This window comes from Parasteatoda tepidariorum, chromosome 4, assembly GCF_982258835.1.
Source record: "Parasteatoda tepidariorum strain Cologne lab strain chromosome 4, Ptep-v5.0, whole genome shotgun sequence".
NCBI lineage: Eukaryota > Metazoa > Arthropoda > Arachnida > Araneae > Theridiidae > Parasteatoda > Parasteatoda tepidariorum.
Window position 1 is genome coordinate 106558510 of NC_141758.1, and position 22661 is coordinate 106581170.

The 22661-nt window shown below is 28.5% G+C and overlaps 1 protein-coding gene across 1 annotated transcript in view; it reads left to right on the top strand.

Annotated features, from left to right (window-relative positions):
* The first annotated feature begins 1323 nt into the window (after nt 1-1323).
* LOC107439561 (recQ-like DNA helicase Blm) overlaps nt 1324-22661 on the top strand; it is a 63236-nt gene continuing 41898 nt past the window's right edge. The window contains exons 1-9 of the mRNA XM_043053478.3: nt 1324-1850; nt 4295-4489; nt 5557-5678; nt 8216-8299; nt 10421-10576; nt 13902-13957; nt 15851-15925; nt 19022-19167; nt 20786-21363. Of these exons, the coding sequence (XP_042909412.2) occupies nt 1753-1850; nt 4295-4489; nt 5557-5678; nt 8216-8299; nt 10421-10576; nt 13902-13957; nt 15851-15925; nt 19022-19167; nt 20786-21363 (1510 nt within the window). The 5' untranslated portion in view covers nt 1324-1752. The remainder of the gene's footprint in view (nt 1851-4294; nt 4490-5556; nt 5679-8215; nt 8300-10420; nt 10577-13901; nt 13958-15850; nt 15926-19021; nt 19168-20785; nt 21364-22661) is intronic.

A 22661-nucleotide genomic window follows, 5' to 3' on the forward strand; every position in this document is an offset into this window, starting at 1 on the left:
CCTATATATATATATATATATATATATATATATATATATATATATATATATATATATATATATATATATATATATATATATATATATATATATATATATATAGATATATATATAGATATATCACAAGGCGGGGGGGGGGGCAGATTATCTTCACCAAATGCAGTGTGATGTTTAGGCTCATAAATACTGTGAGAAGGTTGCAGCTATGTGGTCAAAATAACGATTTTTCTGCCAAGCTGTATGAAGGTAACCGATTACAAATATAGGTTACTACGTATATATGAAGAAATTAAATGAGGACATGCGAAGTCAATAATCTGTATTACAACATGGCCCTATATCTCCTCCTAATATTGACCCATAGTATTGAAACTGGAATTCCGCTGATCGAAAAATGAAGATAAATTATTGATTCTCTTATTTTATTGTTTTTTTTTTTAAATGATTAATGAAAAGTTAGTGTGTACAGCAAGAAATGCAACTGTTTGCTTTGTTATTTAAATGAAGAAAAAATTATGGAAATTCAATTTTATTTTGTTTTTCAGTTATTCTTGCTCGCTAATTTTAAGAAAGTTGCCCTTTTAAAAAGGATAGTGCTGAAAAATATGCTTATATAATCGCTAATATTATTTCTCAACTTCAGCACAATTTAAAAAGATATTACTAGATTAGGAAATTATTTGATGTGCAGACTGATTCATTGGCGAATGGATGCATTGTATAAGGAAGTCATTTATGATAACAAAGAAATTTAATTATAGTAAACAATAAAACAACAATATGATGGCGCAATATTTTTGGCCTTTCCAATAAGCAATGCATTTCGATCAATTGCTTGCCACACAAGAGATTTCAGAATTATGTGCCGCAGTGGACTGATTGTTTAGACAAGGTTCCCAGCAGATCACCGAAGTCAAGCATCACTGTCTGCGGTCAGTGTGCAGGGTGGGTGACCACTTGGATCAGTCTGCGTAGGGACCGAGGGTGTGCGGTATTGGTCCTCTTTAAACTGTGCTACCGTAAAGTGCTCGACTTCGCACGCAGGTCGTCGGGCTACCGAAGCGGAGGTGCCATCCCCTCTACAAAGGATCAAAATTGTGATGGCATGTCTTCGGATCATCCTCCTGGACGTTTCCCAGACCGTCGCCAATAGCCCATTGTGCAGCTCTAGTGCGACGTAAATTAACAACAACAGCAACAATAAAGAGGGAAAGTTCCAATTCGATTGCGTAGGCATGATATTTCGTAAACATAGCCTCGAACGGCTAAATACACGACACCTGAGGATGATCCGAAGACATGCCATCACAATTTTGATCCTCTGCAGAGGGGATTGCACCCGCTCTTTGGTAGCCGACGACCTACACGTGAACTCAAGTACTTTACAGTAGAACAGTTTAATGAGGACCAGTACCATTCACCCTCGGTCCCAACGCAGACCATGGCTGCGAGTGTTGCGATCATGAATAAGCAACTACAAACCATAACCGCCACATTTCTATTATTCAAAAAGCGAGCTACAAGCAAAAAACAGCAGGGAGCTCATTATCGTTACGGCTACTATTTATTTTAAATTTTACGCGCTTTAAGCAACAAAACAAAATATATTGAAAATATAATTGCCTGCAATTTCTTCGTGTTCTTTTAAACTTCATTAATAAATGGTTTATTAATATAATGGTTTATTCCCAAACTTGTTTAATTTTTTTCAAGTTACAACTTTGAGTGTTCTTTGTTGACATTTAAAAAGTTATGGGTAGTCTTCCATTAAACAATCTTGATGAACAATTAGCTCGGTTCGCCGCTGCATCAAAGAAGAGTGCTCATTCAAGTGCTAATATTACTAATGCGTAATTAAATATTTATTTTTTACTCTTTTTCCATTTTATTTTTCCTGGGTGAATTGATTTTTATGTCGAATCAGCAGAAGTTATTCTAATTTGAATGAAATTACTATTACTAAATTTGGTACTCTTCGATAAGCCGGGCGAAGGAAAATCCTTTTTTTTTTGATGTATTAAAAAAATAAGGCATAAAAATTTAATTATTCTGTGTTTAAGAAATATATAATGGTAAGAATTCCATATCGTAATCTTCAGCAGAATAATCCCTGAGTCTTGGCAATTTCCGGCCAGTAGCCCGCGGAGGAACTCGAAGAAGAAAAAAAAGCATCCCAGGAAAAGACCAACTCAAAACGTGTAACTCGTAACTTGAAGATTTCCGTATCGTGAACTGTGGCAGAGTAATTGCAATTTTTCTGCCTCAGATCCACTGTCTTGGAAATTTTTGGGCAGCAGCCGCGAAAAACTTTCTAAAAAATATCGCAGAAAGGAACCAACTTGAAAGGTATAACACGTAGCCACACCTGGGCAAAGATCTACATGTTTTTTGTTGTTTTTTTTAAAATCTGTATGCCACCTTGGTAATTATAGTTGTCCCAAAAGATCACAATTCAGAAATATCCCCTAGTAGGACTCTACATGTTTTTTTTTTAAAATTCATTTGGTCAAGGTTTCAAAGTCTTATTTCGTATTATCACAATTTTATATCAATTATTGCGTTGCGTCTTACAGGATTTTGAAAGTAAATAATTTCTTTAAGTTTATTAAAAAATATTTATTTGAGGTACAATTTTGCCTTAAAACTTTTTCTGAAGAAGCCTGCATTTATCATAAAAAACCAGTTAAAACCTAAGAAGTGTGGATTTTTTCTAGAAAAAAACTGCGTTTTTTTTCAAACGCTAATTTTTAATGACTATCAGTGGTTATTGTATCCCAGAATTCTGGGTTTTTCATATCCTCCTTCCGGGTCTAAAAATTAGGAGTGGGGCATATAATTCTCTGGGAATATTGCAGAATTCGTCGTTTCTAAAGACCAATGGTTCTTGGACTTTTGCGAATCAAAAACTTTTTAATCTGATGAAATTTTCCCAAAATTCCTTAATCTAAAATTCAAATTGTGAATTGTTGCTAACGAGATACTTATATACCCGTGACTCTTCTGCCAATGGGCAAAAATCTGCCAATCGATTCGTTGGTTTGGCGGATTCTAGCTATTTTGAATGTTAGAAACTGCGCCGTAATCAGCTAATATCACAGTTCCTAGTCACGCAGTTTGAATATCAAACATAGATTTTCGTATTTACCTCACTTAATAGTTATGCGTTGCTATTTGTATTCACATGGTTTAAGAATCGTACATCACAATTTTAAAATCCGATTTTACAATTCATATTCACGCGATTATAAAATGCAACATCACGATTATTGAAAGAGCTAAGATTTTTCTTAATTTAATTACTATTAAGGTGTGACATTCATCATTGGTAAATAATTATAAATCTTATTTAAGGAAAATTATGTCGATACATGTACGGTATATAAATTTGTATCGAATTTTTACACAAAAATTTCAGGGTTTTACACTTAGTGTCACAATCACCCCTGAACTATGTTTATTACATACTGTATAGTACATCTACAAAATTGGGCATTCAATTTTCATTGCCCTATATTAAAGAAGGGCCAGTTTTTAATTCTTTGGGCTAATTTAATTGGATTAATAGATTGGATTAGGCTAATTGGACTAATAGATTAATCAATTGGATACCAATTGACATTACTGTAGCAGCAAACCCTGTTTCTTCCTTAAGATTATCTCCCTTAAAACTAACTGCCAAAATAATGAATTAAAAAAAATGTAATCAATAAATAAACTGCAAAATGTTTTTCAATTGGCAGTGGCTATTTCACCGATCTTTGGTAAATTATTTCCAACACTATTTTGCCAATTTTTGGTAACAGTGCCACTTTACTGAAACTAATATGAGCAAGAGCTTGGTTCAATACCAATTGTTGGTTTTCTGGGCAGTGGCATTTAACCTTAAAACAACATCAATTGAGAGAGCTCTTTCAATTCTTTATTAAGAAAAAAGTTTAAAAATCGTGATCCCACAGCAATCGAGGCCACCATGTTTATTGAAACTGTATTTTACGGTTTGTTGTTGTTATTAGTTGATGTAAACAGAGCCCAATCTGTGATTAGTTAAAATTTGCTTTGAGGCAATAGCGAAATTAATTTTATTGACCCAACTGATTGGTGTAATAGACACTCCTTTTTTTAGTTATATTTATTAATTTATGCTTACTTACTCATCAAAGTTAAATAAAAAACTAAGAAAATAAATAGTAATTAGGGATTGTTTTAATATTTTTATAGAATTATCGGATGCACAAGGCTAACTAGCTTATATAATTACTAATTTTTTTTCCATGTGATTTGATTCATGTTTTAGAAAACAATTTACATTCAAGAAAACATTAAGCCTTGGAAAAAGAACTACATCTACCAAAAGTGATGTTCCTTTACAGTCTATTGAAAGGAAAGTTATTCGATCAACAGCCAAGAATAATTGTCCTAATAATAGTTTACAGAATAATAACTCTAAAGCCTCTCTGAAGAAGCAAACTATCACAAATTTTTTTTCTACGTAAGTGTATTAAATTTTTCTTCTTCATTTAGAATTGATGTGTGAAATATTAATAGTTTATTTTGTCTTTTCTTTTCTAATTAGCTTTCAAGCTCTTGTCTAAATTTTAACTTTAGCTTTTAAAGATCCTCTATTAGATGTCATACTTACTCCACCATAAATTACAAGCAATTATGTGTACAGAATTTATTTATTTATTCAGTACTTAATTAATATTTTTTAATAATTTTTGTTTCATTTTATTCATTGAAAGGAATACATTTTTTTCTTTAAATCTGATTGATGAACAAAATTTGTTTAAAAATATTTATTACATATATAATTCCCTAGAGTAACATGAGAAATGTAAAATCTATTTTCTGTCTGAAGGAAACAGTTAATGATAAAAAGTAAAACCATAATGCAAATTTATATTATTGTTTTCAGTAATAAATAGGACTAAGCAATTAAATTTTTAAAATTTTTATTTACTTGGTGGTTATTGCTGTTGATTTTCTCATGATTTTTTAAAATCCCGACATTATCATACGGAAAATTCAAATTGCTATGCACCAGAGTGTTTGTTATTTGATACAATTATTCTACCTTTTTTTTTTCTCCAATCAATTTTTGTGGCAGTTATCACTTAATTTTTGCATATTTTATAAAAAATCTAGATATTTTTAATGCAACAATGCTTATTATTACTCTCGAAATGTAATTCAATTAACGCCTTGTTGATGCATTCGATTCGTGAGATTTCATCGTAAATGCACATGGTTTCCTCTTTGATCTATTTTCAGTTATTGTAATGGATTTTACGAGTTTTAAATTTTTATTTATTTATTTTTTGTGTGGATGTGATGTCACCTAGCAATGTGCATAAAAGGAAGAACATGTAATTTTTTTCAATATTTTTATTCTTTTGAAAAGAAAAAAAATATTGATGTTTTTTCTTTCTCTCTTTAAATTTTATAAATCTAGCTTTTGTGCATACAAATGATTCTTTCATATTTCTATGTACAAGAAAAAAATTTCTAATAATTTCTTTTACCCGTAATCACATATCTGATTTGTGTTGATTTTAGGAGCAACTCTAAACCACAAGAAACTCTGACTAAAAAGGATGAAAACTTCCACAACTCATTTTTCCAAGATGATATTTTTCTTAGTGACATAGATGATTTTGAAATACCTCTTTCAAGAAAAAGTAAAATAATTTGCTCTCAGTTTTTTCCCTTTTTAAATGTATTTTATTACAGTCAGGTTTTAAAAAGTGCTTAAAGGTAATTATTTTTGATTTACGTTTTTTAAAAGCCCTTAAAGGTGCTTTTATTATTCAGGGTTTGTAAAAAGTGCTTAATTTTCTATCATTTTAAAAAGATTTTTTTTTTTTGCCGTATCGATTGTTGCTCTAAATTACGAAAAAAATGCATGATTTTCACAATTTTCTGTGAAATACTGATCAAAAACTAGTTATTTTATCATGTTTATGTGAAGTTTTTGAAAATATTTTGAATTTTATTTATTTTACGTTTATAAATTAAGAACTTTAAACGATAGAATTTTTTAATTTTTTTTATTACTGCACAGACCCTAATAATAATTTTTTTTGGAAAGTAATAAAAAAATATTTTTTGAGTGCTTAAAAAGTGCTTATTTTTTGTTGAAAATTCTGGCTTTGCACACTGACAGTGTTACCTATGTAAGTTGATCACCTATTGGGCAACATTTTAATGGTCCAATTAGTCAGCAAGTGGTCAACTCAAAAAGAGAAATTTTATAATTTTCGTTATTCACCTACCTGAGGTCAGCGTAGACTTAAACAAATTTTACTATATCTGAAAATATCATTTTAATCATTTTTTTATGAACTACTATGTTTTAGTTTTTATGACTCACACCTGTCTTTTTTTCAAATCATTGTAAATTGCAAGGCAAAACTTTCAAGATTATTTTTGAAATTTATAAGGGAGCTGAAAAGATACCAAATGTTTATTATTATTCTTGAGAAGTAGTAATAATACATTAAGTTTTCTAATTTTAGTTTTTGTTTTAAGAAGTTTTGTATAACAGGCAAATTTTAGTAAATGATGTTATTAGTTAGTAGCTGAAATTGACCCGAATGTATTGAAATTTTGTCAATAAATTTCATTTTTTTTCATCACAGTGCTCATTTTAAGCATCTTTTCTATGCTTACTTTTTAATTGAAACATTTTTTCCCCCAAATTCTCCATTATGTATCTGTGTTTCTGTTTCAGAATCAGTGATTACCATCATTAACAAATCTGTGCACTTGGAAAGTTATTTCTGTTTTCTTTTTAAGTAATCATTCAAATCATGAAATAAGTTTTTTGGAAAATATGAAAGTTTTCTTTACTAGCTTACCAAATTTTTGTTTGTAGTTTTTGTTACTGAATCTAGTGGTTTCTAATAAAACAATTATGGTGTAGAAAAATACTTCATATGATTTCCAATAATAATGCTTTGTAAAGTTATTTTAAATGTGATTTATAATTTCTTCTCAAATCATGTATGTATTTTTAAAAAAAAATCACTTTTTTCCTGTAATGTTGAAAGGCTGTATGTCAACATATTAAATATTACTTACTCTTTCATGAAAAAAAAAATTTTACATCAATTTTATTATTGGAAATTAATCGAATTAATGGTAATTTTTGTAAATAAATTTGATACACTATATGTTCACAGCTGTATACTTATTTTTGAAAGGTTTTTTTTTTCATGACTAATTAAAAATATTTCTGTTTCAGTGAAGAAACACAAATATTTTTGATTAATACGGCAAACCCCGATTGTACGTTTTCCGTTGGGCTAGAGCTAGAAAATGATGAAGCGGGGTAGCGTAAAATGGGGATAAAAAAAATTAAGCATGCTTTTCAAAAATTTATGTTTGCGAGAGGAAGTGCCATGGAAAATATATAATCTTTAAATGTTTTTTGTTTTTAGTTATAATTTTAAAAATATCACTCTCATTGCTTACTATTGTTTGCAGATTTGCTTGATGGTTTACTTCCACAAATATTTCAGAGTTTTTATGTTTTCAAACTCTTGTTTAGCTGTGGGTATATCCTCCACTGTTTTTTGCTCATCTTCATTGTTTTCATCACTATCATCGGGAGCAGGCATTAAATGATACATTAATGCCTCAGTATTGAATTGAAAGAATTTAATTATATTATTATGTAATTATATTGAAAGAATTTAAAAGTAATTTGATGTGGGTTGCATCATCGACTTCTGAAGATCTTCAAACTTGCAATTTTGTTCCACACTCACAAATTTTTCAATTTAAGCTCCCATACTTCCTTTAACCACACTTCCTTTGTTTTGATCATCCCACCACCCTTCTGATTTTAACTTGAGGAGGAAATACATTCTCTAACAGAGAAAAAGACAATTAAATAGTATTGAAATTAAGTTTAAAAAAAACTACAAACAGCTAATAAACAAATCTCTCTTTAAAGGAAAATTCAGAGAAAGTTTGTGCAAGCTTTGTGAAGAAAAAATTATTTTGAATGTATACGGCAGGATTTTCTTTAAGAAGGTAATGCGAAATCCGGAATATTTTAGCATTCCCGGTGTAGGCAATTTTCACAACCCTGCAGAAAACAGAAGCGGTATAACGGACACTGTAAAACCAAGCTTCCACTATATTACAAAAAGATATTTCTTTGAATGATCCAATTTTATTATCTGATGACAGTTTTCTTTTTCATTAATAGGTTCTACCGAACTTTCTGCAAACAAAACACCCGTGGAAGTAAATTCTTCAATTAATCCAACAAAGGTTAATGAGTCAAATAAAGGTGATTATTTCATAAATTTTTTTAAGAGATTGTTGGTGAGTTTTTTATTTTTTTATTCTGGACAATCATCCTGCTTTATTTTTTCCATGTATGTAACTTCAATAACAAGTGAATAATCTTTGTTCTCCTCATCCTATTTGACTAAGAAAGTGTTCTGGTTACGTTAGTTACAAGCATATTCTACATAGTGCTTAGTGTTTTTAAGCACCTCTCAGCAAAGTGCTTAGAGGTGCTTTTTTCATGGGGTGCTTTTAAATAGTGCTTAATTATCCCTTTTTGAAAATGAGATTTTTTTTCTTTACCATTTTGAGTTTTGCTGCGTATTATGCAAAAGCGTGGTTTTCACATTGTCCTATCCAACATTTTCACAATTCTTTCAACCACAATCCATTTCGGCATATCATGGGTCCATGGCGTATAAAAGCACCAATAATTTTACATGTTTGATGAAATACTTGCGAGTCCCCTTGTGTGTGACTCGCAAGGTGAGATTCTAGAACTCTAATGTGCAATTCTGCTGCATTTTACAAGATATTCTTGATTCAGGCTCCGTTTCACCCTCTGAAATTGAACCAAAAAATCTCGATATTTTTATGGATATAATCAATGAAAGAGTTCATTGTTAAAATCTAGTTATTTTATCATGTAAAATCTGTGGAAATTATTTTGCATTTTGTTAATGTATGTAGTGCATAAAAATATTTTTGAGTGCTTAAAAAGTACATAACAGGTGCTTATTTTTTGGTGAAAAATTTGGCTACCCACCCTGACTAACTATTAGATTACTACCATGATTATAAAACTTTCAAAGCTATATAAAAAACTAAATAAAAAGCTTAATTTTTTGCGAAATATGAGGAGGGTGCCCATTACTTGCTCATCTGCCTTAGATACCACTTTAAATTCTAAATATTTATTTTAGAGTTAAAATAATTCAGTCAATAACTTAAATTTTGTCATACGAGGGAATGTTTTCTAGGTTAATAATTGACCTACTGTAAAATGTTTTCTACGTTATCATCCTATTATATAAAAGAATAATTAACCTTATTTCATTTGCTCATGCGCAGTAAGCTGAATATGTTGTATGAAACTAATAATATTAAAACAGGTGTAGATAAGTGATATGTACATTAATTGTATGTTCAATACTAAAGTTGCTACTGTGAGCTCAATGCAAAGCAGCCATCTTCGGCCATTAGTTGGCTGAAGCTTCGATATCTGGAGCTTTGGCCAAACTGTGCTTCGTACCACCTCCACTTTTAACATATTTTTCGGCCAAAGGTGCGCAAACATACCATTTCAATAAAAATATTATTAACACTGTGACGTATATTTTTTGCTAATTTTATTTTTAAGCTTTTTCAAGGGCTCTGAAGACATAAATAAATTATAAGTAATTCAATTAGAATAAACACTTTCTATTAAGAAATTTTTAAACTATTCAAATTTTTTTACTTAAAATGGTTATTAACAAACAAAATTTTTTGAAAATGTATAATTAATCCTTTTGAGATTTATATGTTTTTATGATGGATTAAAGTTTCAAGTTAGTAAGTAAAAAAAATAATAAAACAAATTGCATAAAATAATTAATTTGGTGCCTATATGCAGCATTTTATATCTTATATAAAGTATAATTTTTCAAACAAGAATAATTTTTTTTTTGTGTATTAATGAAGATGGTGTAAACATATTTCAATGAAAATCTAACCACATTTTATAAAATTTCTATGCTTGGCCTAAAATGAATTAAGATAGAAAATATTTGATAGTTTTTGGTTTTGCAATCTTATGCTAACAATTTTTTTTTTCTGTTGAAAGCAAAACAGGAAATGTTTGGATTTAATGACATTCATTTTAGTAAAAATACTAAAATTTAAATTTGGTGCCAGGAAAATGTTCTAATAAATTATTATTTATGTTCTTATTGCTTTAAAGTGTTTAATCTATATGGTGAAGTGACTTTTAAAATTAACTTTTTTTTATATCTTAGTAAAAGTATTTTTTTATTACTCTACTTTACTTTTAGGAATGACTGGAATTTAGTCCTAAAATACGACATATTTCTGAATTAAATATGAAATAAATACTTATTTACCATTGTAATTTCATTTTTAGGTATAACTAAAACTTCTACAAATTCAGATTCCATTGAAATATTCATGTCTGATGATGAGTTGTTATTTACTGATGATGAGAACGATGTTCTACCTGTGTCTTCTAAAGGAAAAAGTGTGCAGAAAATTGTTAGTGATGATGAAAGTATAAATGATAGTAAGTTTATTATGCTGTTTAATGGCCATTTGTGAAATGATGAATAACCCTCATTTTTCTATAAATAATTGGAACGAAATTCTGTGTAAGCTTTTTGTTATACCTGATTAAAGTAAAAAAACATGCTTTTTTGATTTTCTATGAAGAGTTGTAGGTATTTATTCAAAGATTGTATAAAATAAAATGTTTTCCATGCTCTACTTCAAAATCACTCTGAGGTTTAAAAATCATTAAATCAGTGAAATCTTCTTACAAAACATTTGGCTTTTACTCAGGGTTCGGCAAGTGAGCCCACTTTGAAAAAATCCGCCCGGCTCTTAATGGGTAGGCCCACCTTGAAAGTACCCACTTGGGACGCTAAGTGGGGTTTATTAAAAAAAAACTCTTTATTAAAACTTATTGATGTACATTTAATTTTAGTTAATTTATTGTGTAGCATAAGTTTGTCAAATACAGTTGCGTGCTTTATATAATTGAGTTTTTAATATTTGTAAAGTTGAAGAAACCTGAATCTATAATTTTATATTACTATTGAAAACTTTAGGAGAGTTTTTTCAAAAAGTAATATTTTAATGAAATTAAATCAGATAGAAATTTAAATAATATATTCTGTAAGGATCAATTTTTCAAACGCAGTTGCATGCTTTATATGATTAATAAACAGGTTTTTCATAAATTATAAAGGAAGTTGAAAATATTTTTTTTATCCGTTATAACAGGTTTTTTCAAGGAAATATTTTTAAAAATATTTACACACGTTTGACTTGAAATAATTTAATAAGTAGGAATAAATTTTAAAAATGCAGTTGCATTGTTATATATGCATTACAATAAACAAACAAATTTAAACAGTAAACAAATTTTTATAGATATAAGGAGAAGCTGAAATTTTATGACTCTTTAGTATAATTGCTCTTTTTTCTTGCTTTAACTAAAATTTTAATCTAAGGTTAGAACTTAAAATTAACTTCATTATATATAGATAGTTTTTTTTTTCCTAATTAATTATGGCAAAAAAAAGTGGAAAAAAATTCCAAGCTTCCACAAAATTTCTGTCAATTCTTTTTTTCCTTTACACTTCGGTGTGGTGTCGAGTAAACTACGTAATATATTAGGAATAGATAAAGCTACAAAACTCGTAAAAGTGTATCGCCATCTAAGAGAGAAATGTGGACACTTTGAATCTAGTGTATGATAATAATAATAATAAAAAATTGGACCTTAAAGTTAACTCTTAACATCTGCTGACAATTTTTAACTATTTGGAAAAAGCTTATTATCATTAAAAAATAGATACTCATTTTAAATATTATTTTTAAGATTTTATTTGAATATAATTTATTCTGTTTCTTTTAAACGTTTAAAAAAATTGAAAAGAAACGAAATAATCTTTTTTACTATGTGATACATTAACAAATTAAACAGTTTTATTTTCTGGTTTTTAAAAAGTAAGCTGAAACTTTTTATGTATACTTTTTTCATAATTTTATAGATTAATTTATTTTGGAATTTAAAAATATAAAGTTAAAATTATTTATCTAAAAATGCAGCCTTTTTCCTAAGGTTAAATATTTGAAAAAATGGGACAAGTAACTGATACTCCTAGTAATTATACATAATTTTAATTTCACTTTCTATTTATCTTATAATAAAAACATGGAAGACCATTAGACAAAATTTTTTAAGTTTTATTTTATTAAGGTTAAAAGTCAGATGAAATTTTAGTTTTTACTGATTATAAATATTTAATGATTATAAATTTATAATAGGTCATATATATGCTTAATAAATATGGTAAATAAACGTGTGTGATAACTAAAAGATTAATAAACTTGTTCCTTTCATATTACTCTTGCATTTATACTTTGTAATGCTTGAGTTAAAAATTGAGAAACGTTATGTATTTAACTATAAATAAGATTCAAATATGTATTAGTGATAATGCGTTATTTAAACTAATTTTAATTTTGTTATATGGATTTTATATTAACTTTTTAGATTTATTTCTATTTTTAAGCTTATACAACACTATTCAATAAATAAAAATATTTGCACAGTAAAACTTTGAGCACTAAATGAAAAAACCCAAGTTCTGTTTAGAATCTATTTAAAAATTTCCAATATTTTGCTTTGCAGTCTACTTGTGTTAATTTAATATGGTTAAAATAAAATAATAAATATGGTTAAATAAAATAGTTTAATATTCTTGCGAGTTTGTTAAATAGAGGTGCATAACTTCTTGAGTAAAGGGCCACGTGCACAGCAGATTTGATCAGTAAAGGGCTGCATGCCCATGTATTTAGACGGACATGTTGACAACAATTATAGGTTATATAAACATCGTTGTTATGTAACATCATTGTTCTAGGCACTAAATTCTTTTTCTTAGTTAAATTAGTTGTTAATGTTTAAATGTTTAGAATTAAAGACTGCAGAGATGATTATTTTAAAAAAAGCAGTTAATTATCAGAAAAAAATAAGATTAATTGATATAAATAGAAACAATGGAAAACGTCAAGTTTTTTTAATCAGATTACATAATACAAAATTAAATTTAACATAAATTCTAACAAAAAACTTGAATGTTCTTATAATTATTATTTTTTTTTAAAATTTAATATTCTTGCGAGTTAATGTTTGCAAGCTAACTACTGTAATTTAAAGAAAGTTTATAAGATTTGAAGTACTTAATTAAAACAAAACCCTTACAGCTCAAAATAAGATTCAACATTTAGTTGGAAATATGCTTCAATTTTAAAGCATTTTTTAAGTTTCAAAAAAGAAATTGAAACAAAATCAAATTTATTATTGCGTTAACATATCAGAACATTCAAATCACATGGAAAAGTGTAGCAATAGCTGCCAAAAAATATTCAAAAAACCTCTTATGATCGACATTAACGAGCACTTCAAAAAGTGCTAAATTTATTTTATAAAAGTGTTGCGTGATTCGAATTAAGTGTCTTAATAGCGTATTAAAAATAATCAGAACTTTTTCATTTACGTAGAGACGCATAGTAATAACTGCTGAAAAAAACAATACAAAATCACGTATTTACGATGAAATCAGCACAAATAAAGCACATCATTTGCAATAATTGAACAGCATAGTATTTGGAGAAATAGCTGCTATGCTGTTTTGCTCAATTATATGTATTTTTCTGAATTTAAAAAAATATTTTAAAAAATGTCTAACATAATTATCATTATCTTCAAAGTATTTGTCACATCTTTAATCAAAATTGTGAATATTTCTTGTCGGTTACAAATCATCAACTCTTTTTGTAAATACTTATTCTATTCTTGTTTTATTACTCAATTTTAGACGAATTCAATACAATGGAATTGAAGGAATCCAAGGAAGCATATCGATCGAATGAAGTAAGTTTTTTTCGTTGCTTATTTAGTTTTTCACAGTGAGTTTATTTAGTGTTAACTATTTTTTTTATTTTTTTATATAGGGTATCTGCGCATCTGGAAAGTCATGAAAAATCATGGAAAGTCATGAATTTCGGTATTGAACAAAATTAGTCATGATTTTAAATATTTTTTTAAAAAAAAAATCGTGGAAAGTCATGGATTTAGGTTGTCGAAAAATCTAATTTTTAAAATGGAATTTACCTCCCTTTATTGTTCTTTCAAAAAATGAAGAAAAAAAACATTTCTAGAACGAATTATCTTTTAAACTTCTGTAATTTCATAATTTTTATTATTATTTTTTATTTTCTCAATTTAAAATTGTAGCTGAAGTATTTTTTATATTCTGAAATGAGAACAGAAAAATCAGGGGTATATCTTTCCTTTCCGATGAACAAGAAAAGTATCTTTAGAATATAATTCTGCAAAAAAATAAATTTTGCTTTTGTATTTTTTTCCCAGCTATTTTATTGCTTCAACTCTTTCTTAACTCTGTTTTTAAAATTTAAAATCTTTAACTATGAAGATGCAGAGTATAACAGTTTTGGTTATACCTATCGTTTCAATTAATAACATTACAATGCTTTTTTAAATTCATTGTTGTGTTTTTTGTCAGAGAAAATAGTAACTTTGTTAAGTCATGAAAAATTCTTCGAATTAATCATGAAATGTCATGAATTTGAAAATCTAAAATGTAGCAGATACCCTTATTATATCAAATTAATATATTACTTTATATCAAATTCATTTTATATCAAATTAATATATTACTTTGTATCAAATTCATTTTATCTAGTAAGTATGAAGTCTTTGAATAGAGGTACGAGGGAATTACAGTTGAGCAGGAGTGTCTTTGTTAAAAGTTTATTTAATTTCTTCCTTTAACATGGTGCGTAGCATTTTTAAAAAATGTTTAAAGGTACTTATTTTCGGTATTAGTTTTTTAAAAGCCTTTAAAGCTGCTTCTTTCATTGGATGTTTTTAAAAAGTGTTTAATTTTCGCCATGTATTATGCAAAAGCGGGCTTTTCCCATTGTTCTATTCAATGTTTTCAGAATTCATTCAATCTATTTTGGCGTACCGTCTGTCCATACAGAGCATGAAAGCACCAATCATTTTACATATATTTACATATAAAGTTGATAGGGTAAATAATTGTGAGTCCGTATGTGCATATACACTGAGCTGGGTTCGGTGAGATTGTTGCACTCTCATGTGCAACTCTGCTGCATTTTGCAAGATATTCTCAATTTCAGACTTCATTTTCCACCCTCTGAAATCGAACCGAAAAATCTTTCGCTCTTTTTATAGTGGCTAATATAATCAAGAAAAGAGTTTTTTGTCAGAAACTAGTTATTTTATCATGATCATCTAATGTCTTTGAAGATTATTTTGCATTTTGTTAATGTATCTAGTGTTTAAAAATATTTTTTAAGTTCTTAAAAAATTACTTAAAAGGTGCTTATTGTTTTTGAGAGGTTTGCCTACGCACACTCCTTTTAACTTATTTCTTTCAAGTAAAAACGTAAGCTAATTTGTGCTACAAACTTTTTTTATTGTTTATAATTTCATAATCTAGAATATTGTCAGAGTAGAGAGGCATTGACATAATAATCTCAAGTGAGTGGATTGCATCGAAGCTGCCAAATTGCAACACGGGCACCTTCATCTACTTTTAAATTATCAAGTCTATTCCTCTGCCCACTGATGTATACGCTTACATATTTGACACAAGATTTACATCTTTGTTTCAAAGCAGTAGTTTAACTCCTTGTTCAGTTGTTTTCAGTAGATTCAACAAATAATGCAAATTTTCTTAATTTTAAACACCAGTGTTTAGTGTCTGTTTCATAATAGGTTCCATTATGTAACAACATGAAGGAAATAAGAAGCTTTGAACAATCATCTCTTCTTCAAGAAAATAATCTTTCAGTGAGTTGAACTATCCTTTTTAAGTAAAATTTATTTTTAAAAATGTTAAGGATGAAATAGAGGTCATGGGTTCGATTCCCGTCGGCCAGGCCATAGACTCCCCGTGTAGTAAATGGGGAATGATGCACACTAAATCTGTCAAGTTACAAAGTCCTCAATGTTCCCATAACAAATCATACCTCTGGGGGTACTGATCCAGGAGTTTCCTTGTCTTCTGGATTTGTTCAATATTGCAAGGCTATGGAGTTGAACTCAAAGTTGGGTTAGCTGTTCAATGACTGTTATAAAATTTAAATATATATAGCAGTACTCTGTTAACTGATTACTTTTGTTAAATTTAATTTTTTTAAAACATTTGATGAAATTAAATTCTTTATACAGAAAAATCTGAGTTATTGTATTGAAGTTAATTTTTAATTAGTAGACTTATACAAGGTTCAAGTGCACCAGGAATTTCGGAACAAATCAGAGAATATGAGATTGGACGTTAAAGTCAAGGAAATGTCTGAGACACTCGTAACTCTAATCCTCAAATTGTCCATTAATTTTTCATGCTATCAAATTTCGTAAAAAATGCAGATTTCCATGCTCGATATTAAGAATTATATGATCACACAATTATCAAAATGATTAATTACGAGGAGAAACTGCATACTAATTTACTTTTGGAAAAAAATTTTAAAATAGCATTTTTCCCTAAAATTATACATTTTTTTTAATTGTTTGATTTATGAAATATTGAACCCAATTAATAATTTTTATTAAAGATTTAATTTTTAAGTTAGATATACCAATAATCTGATTTTTTTATGCACTTATTCAATTTCCCAGTTCTGTAATTTTTACATATTTAAGTCACTATAATGAATGCATTGAATGAAAACTTAAATAGGGCCAATCACTTTTCTCTGATTTTATGTGTATGTTCCTTTTCTGCTTAATTCACATTATAAGTAAGTGCTAAGTAATATAAAAAAAAGCAGATATTTTCGGTGTCGAAAAAGAATTAACAAAAAAAGAAAACCTACCCAGTGAAACGCGTGTGGACTTTACTGGGTAAAACCCACTCTGAAAAACCCAGTAAAACCCACCAATAAGTGGGTTTTTTTAGGGTTTTCTAAAATACTAGGTATTTCTTTTTTATCCTTTGTTAGAAAAAGCTATTCTATTGAAATATGTAGTCTATCCTGAAAAATGAACCTATGAGAGAAAAACTGACTTTATTTGGAAACTGGAGAGTCACCTTGCTGGCTAAACTAAACTGTATGGCCATTAATTAGTTAGCTGTTCAATGACTGTTATAAAATTTAAATATATATAGCAGTACTCTGTTAACTGATTACTTTTGTTAAATTTAATTTTTTTAAAACATTTGATGAAATTAAATTCTTTATACAGAAAAATCTGAGTTATTGTATTGAAGTTAATTTTTAATTAGTAGACTTATACAAGGTTCAAGTGCACCAGGAATTTCGGAACAAATCAGAGAATATGAGATTGGACGTTAAAGTCAAGGAAATGTCTGAGACACTCGTAACTCTAATCCTCAAATTGTCCATTAATTTTTCATGCTATCAAATTTCGTAAAAAATGCAGATTTCCAAGCTCGATATTAAGAATTATATGATCACATAATTATCAAAATGATTAATTACGAGGACAAACTGCATACTAATTTACTTTTGGAAAAAAAATTTAAAATAGCATTTTTCCCTAAAATTATACATTTTTTTTAATTGTTTGATTTATGAATTTGATTTGCTTTCTATGCAAAAAAAATTCCTTAAATAATTTTTAAGATTAAAATTTAAATAAAAAGTAATTGTGTTTTAAAATAAGTTTCAAATCTGTGATGTATGTGAGTAAATATAAAATTTTGTATTGTGATTTCAGAAGAAACTTTTTTCAGTCTTTTGCACCAATTTATTTGTATTTATTATTAGTTACACTTTAATAACCTATATGTTAAGTCAATTCATAAAATTAAACTTAAATATTAATATTAAAATCAACTTTTTTTAAAGTAAGGTACTTATCCTCTCTTTTGAAAAAAAATCCCAATAAAACGCAGAAGATTCCAGGTTTTTGGCAACCATGATTAAAAGTGACTTTTTTTTTCCAGTTACTTTCCTGCTTTTTTCTCTCTCAATGCAATTTCATCTTTTTAAATAATTTTTTTTATCTGTCAAAATTTTTTAAGTGTAAACTATTACAGTTTTTTTCTTCTTTCCTTTATTGTTATAATTATTATAAAAGCATTGATTCTGAATAAATTTAATATTATTATGGCATCCTGATATTACTTATGGCTTGACAATTTTTACAGAAAGTAAGTTACCAAAAGTTTTCTAATATCAAGTGCCAAAACTTTTTTTCTTCCATTTCCTATGCATTCTAAATAGTAGTTCCAATTTCATGATAAGTGCTGTAAAAATCTTTAAGTTAGTAGTTTAAAAACTTGAGATTTTTTTTATTACTTTGAAAAGATTACAATGTTTGTTCCCACAACTCAAAATGTAAGGCATGACAAATTATCTTATTCATTTGTTTTTATATTACTGTTTTAATTTTTTTTATTTTTGAGAAAATCATATTTAAATTGCTAATTTTAATCATTTAATTTAAATTATTGGTATTGTGGTACATGTTAAATTTATTTTTCTTTTTCAAACGTTTAATATTATATATTTATGATTGTTTTTTTCTCCTTTTTTAGTATCGAATATAATTTTAATCTACCAAATATAAATTTTATTCAAAGTACCTGTTTTTTTTATTTATTTATTTTCATTGATTTTTATGTAAAATGATTTAGAAAGCCAGGAGAAATTTCTTTTGAGTATTAACCCAGTTAATAATTTTTAAATATTATACTAAAATCTGAAGATAAAGTTTATCTTCTTTCATTAATGAACTAAGCATCTGGTGCTATTGAAGGTTACCATTTTTTAAATGCATTCAGTGCATTATTGAGTAAAACATATTGATTTATATTTTTGCATTTGATCAATATTTTCTTTATTTAAAAATCAATTTTGTATAGTTTTAACTATTTTGTGGATTATTTTGGAAATATATTTTTAAACATTCTTTAAGGATATTAATGAAGCAAGCATACCATCAGTTTTGAACTCACTTCAAAATATGAACATGAAAATTATGACTGAAATATGTGATTTTCTAGAGACAAACAAAGGTTGTTTTGGAAAGCATGAAAAACTTAGCTATTTATTGAATATGAGGTTAGTATACTTAATGCTTGCTTTATTCTGTTGTACCTGCCAATCATTCTGTATTATCATTTCTCAAACAGTTTTTTTTTTTCTTCCTGCAAAACTCAACGCAGTTTGAACTTTTTATAATTAAAGTGATAACTTTATGAAAATATTTTTATAAAGACTTTGATTCACAGAAATGATTGTGCTCCTGAAAAAATATGGATATCCGGATTTTTTGCTAATCGCGATTTGGAAGTTTCTGGAAATCCAAGGTCCAGAAGTTTCAAGAAATCATCAATTACATTTATGTATAAAAATTCTTGTATATTTTATTTAGAAATATTAGAACTAGAATTTATACTTGACATATTTTTCATTTGTAAAGATTTTTTCTGGTAGTATTAATAAATGTGATTAGAGATAAAAGTTAACTTATACATAATTATTCATTTAACTACATATAATTTATCTAGAATTTCATGTTTTGAAAATTTCATTGATTTAAATATATGAAGCAAGGCCATAGCCAGGATATTTTTTTTGGGGGGGGGGATGTGGTAAGAAGCAAGGACGGTTACAGACATGCAAAGTAGGGGGAAAACAATGTAACAAATATTGTTTATTCAGTTTGCAAAAGTTAAACTAATAATAAAAAAATATTACATAGTAATTATTTTTCAATTAATATTACATAATAGTTATAATCAATTTGTAAACAAAGTTTACAAAGACATGCGACGGGGATATGAAAAAGAAATTTTTATTACTTTTTTAGGACAAACCAGAATATCCCGAAATATGCTTAATAAAGTTGGCCCTGTTAGCCTTTCTTCTTTAGTAGCATTTCTTGTTGCTGTTTTTACGCGTTTAAGAGTAGAAAAAGTTCTTTCTGCAGTTGCTGTGGTGATTGGCAACATAGTCAATATTGATAACAAGCAATAAATGTTTAGGAAAAAGATACTGTCACATTCTTCCATTGCTGAAAGTGCCGTATCTGGTCTACTAAGGGGTTCAAGCAGGTTCCACTTTGTTGCCCATACTTCCATTTCTCCCATGAGGTTTTCTATGTCAATGAAATCTGCGTAGATTCGGAAATTGCATAAATTAATATGCTGTAAAACAATTGATTTTGGGGGAGGAGTCTAACCGAAGGAAAGATGAGCCACAAGGTCAAGTGAAGATTATGCACTAGCGAAGATGGTGTACTGGGAAAAGGTTTTTGTTTTTCTTTTTACTGAGAAACTTACTTTTTACAAAGAAGGACTAAAAAGTTTGAATCCCAGAATTTTGGGGGGATTTGTCCCGATGGTCCCCCCCCCCTGGCTACAGGCCTGATATAAAGACATTAATTTTTTAAAATGTGTCATTAATAATTTTACTCAAGAAATTTTCGGGATTTTTGAATTGGTCTCACTATCATCCCTGGATGCACATTTATAATTCATTGCATTTTTTATTTGAACTTTTCATAATTAAAGTGATGACTTTTATGAAAATATTTTATAAAGTCTTTTATGCAAATTTCTAATTCATATTGCATTTTTTATTTGAACTTTTTATCATTAAAGTGATGACTTTATGAAAATATTTTATAAAGTCTTTAATGCACATTTACTATTCAATGCATTTTTTATTTTGATAGGAAGAAAGTTTTGAAACAATCACTTTTGACTGAACAATTGTCAACATCTCAAGAATCTTCAAAAGAATCTATGACACTAAGCAAAATAAAGCAAGAACCTGGGTCACCAAAGAAAGTGAAGCCATGTTCTTTGTTTCGTTCAAATACTTCAAAGTCAAAGGAATTTTCAAATTTAGACTTTGAAACTACTCACAGTTGGAATCATTCCAGTGTGTCACCCCCAGTTCGTAATATCAAATGTGAGCGGGATTCAATTGAGCCGTGCAAGGATTCTGTGCTCCAAAACTCCTCTACCCCTCTCCCTCATGCATCGAATTATATCGAAAACCCAAAAGATCCACGTAGTTGTGGAGATGTTAAATCTGCTTTTCTTTTTGATCTGTCACCTTCCTCTTTTAGAACTTCCATGAACAGCCCATCAAATCAATGGGCTGTAAAAAGTGAAGCAAAGTATCATCCTTCTGTATCTAATAATCATAACAGTATAGACAACGTATCCATAAAAATTGAAAATATTGAAACTCAAGATATTCTGGCTGATCAAAGCATTTTTGATATCAATGATCAATTTTCAGCAGGTAAGGCCATTTCTGGAAAAAATGAATAATTAAATATCCTTTGTTTCTTCTTCAACTTCAATATTTGTCTAAATTATGATATATTGGCTTCACTGATAAAAAGAACTGGTTAGTACTGACTTTAGTTTGATTTTTACTTATATTTCTGTATAAAAGGAATTGCAGCGTAAATAATTATTTGAATGTTTATAGTACTTTTTTCTGTTGTAAGACTGTTGTTCTGTTTAAAAGTTACTTCACAAGTTACTGCTTCTAGTAGTGTCCCGCAGTGGACTGATCGTTAAGACACCCAGCAGATCGTTCCCAGCAGATCACCGAAGTCAAGCATCACTGGCTACGGTCAGTGTGTGGGTGGGTGACCACTTGGATCAGCCTGTGTAGGGACCGAGGGTGTGCGGTATTGTTCCTCTTTAAACTGTTCTACCGTAAAGTGCTCAACTTCGCACGCAGGTCGTCGGGCTACCGAAGCGGGGGTGCCATCCCCTCCGCAGAGGATCAAAATTGTGATGGCATGTCTTTGCATCATCCCCTGGGATGTTTCCCAGACCGTCGCCAATAGCCCATTGTGCAGCTCTAGTGCAACATAAATTAACAACAACAACTACTGCTTCTAGTACATGGGCGTCCATTGGCAATCGATACGGCCATTAGCTTCTAAAACTATTAATTTTTTTTTTAAAGTAACTACTTTTAGGAATCTGGCGACTAATTTTATTAATGGCGGGATATTTGAAAGAAATATATATTGATTCCGAATTAAGGAGTTAAATCCATTGATGCATTCTTAGAAAATTACAGTGTGGATACAAGTAACTAAATAAAAAAAATGTGGATACTGACAAATAACCAAATAATAAATCAATAATAATACACCAAATAAAATATTTAATTTCATAAACAAATGAAATATATATGTTTCAATGATACACTAAGTAAAATATTTAGTACAAAGCGAAACTAAGTAAAATATTTAGTACAAATCGGATATTTAGTACTTTTATTTATTGCTGGGAAAACTATTAAGGCTACTACTTTTGACTTTGGGAGGCTATCATTGCAACTACTTTTGGCTCTGTACTTTAATTATCAATATATTTATGTAATAAAAGTTTTTTTTTATTTGAAAATTTCTTCAATGTAATCTTTATTTTTGATATTGATATAGCAGTTTGAATGAGTGGTCCAAATGCCTGATTTGAATCACTTATGAGAACGAACTGATTTGATTGATTTAGATCACTTTTATGATTCGTTTTGCCCGACTGTTGTGTAAGGGGAAATAATGCTTTGTTAATCAT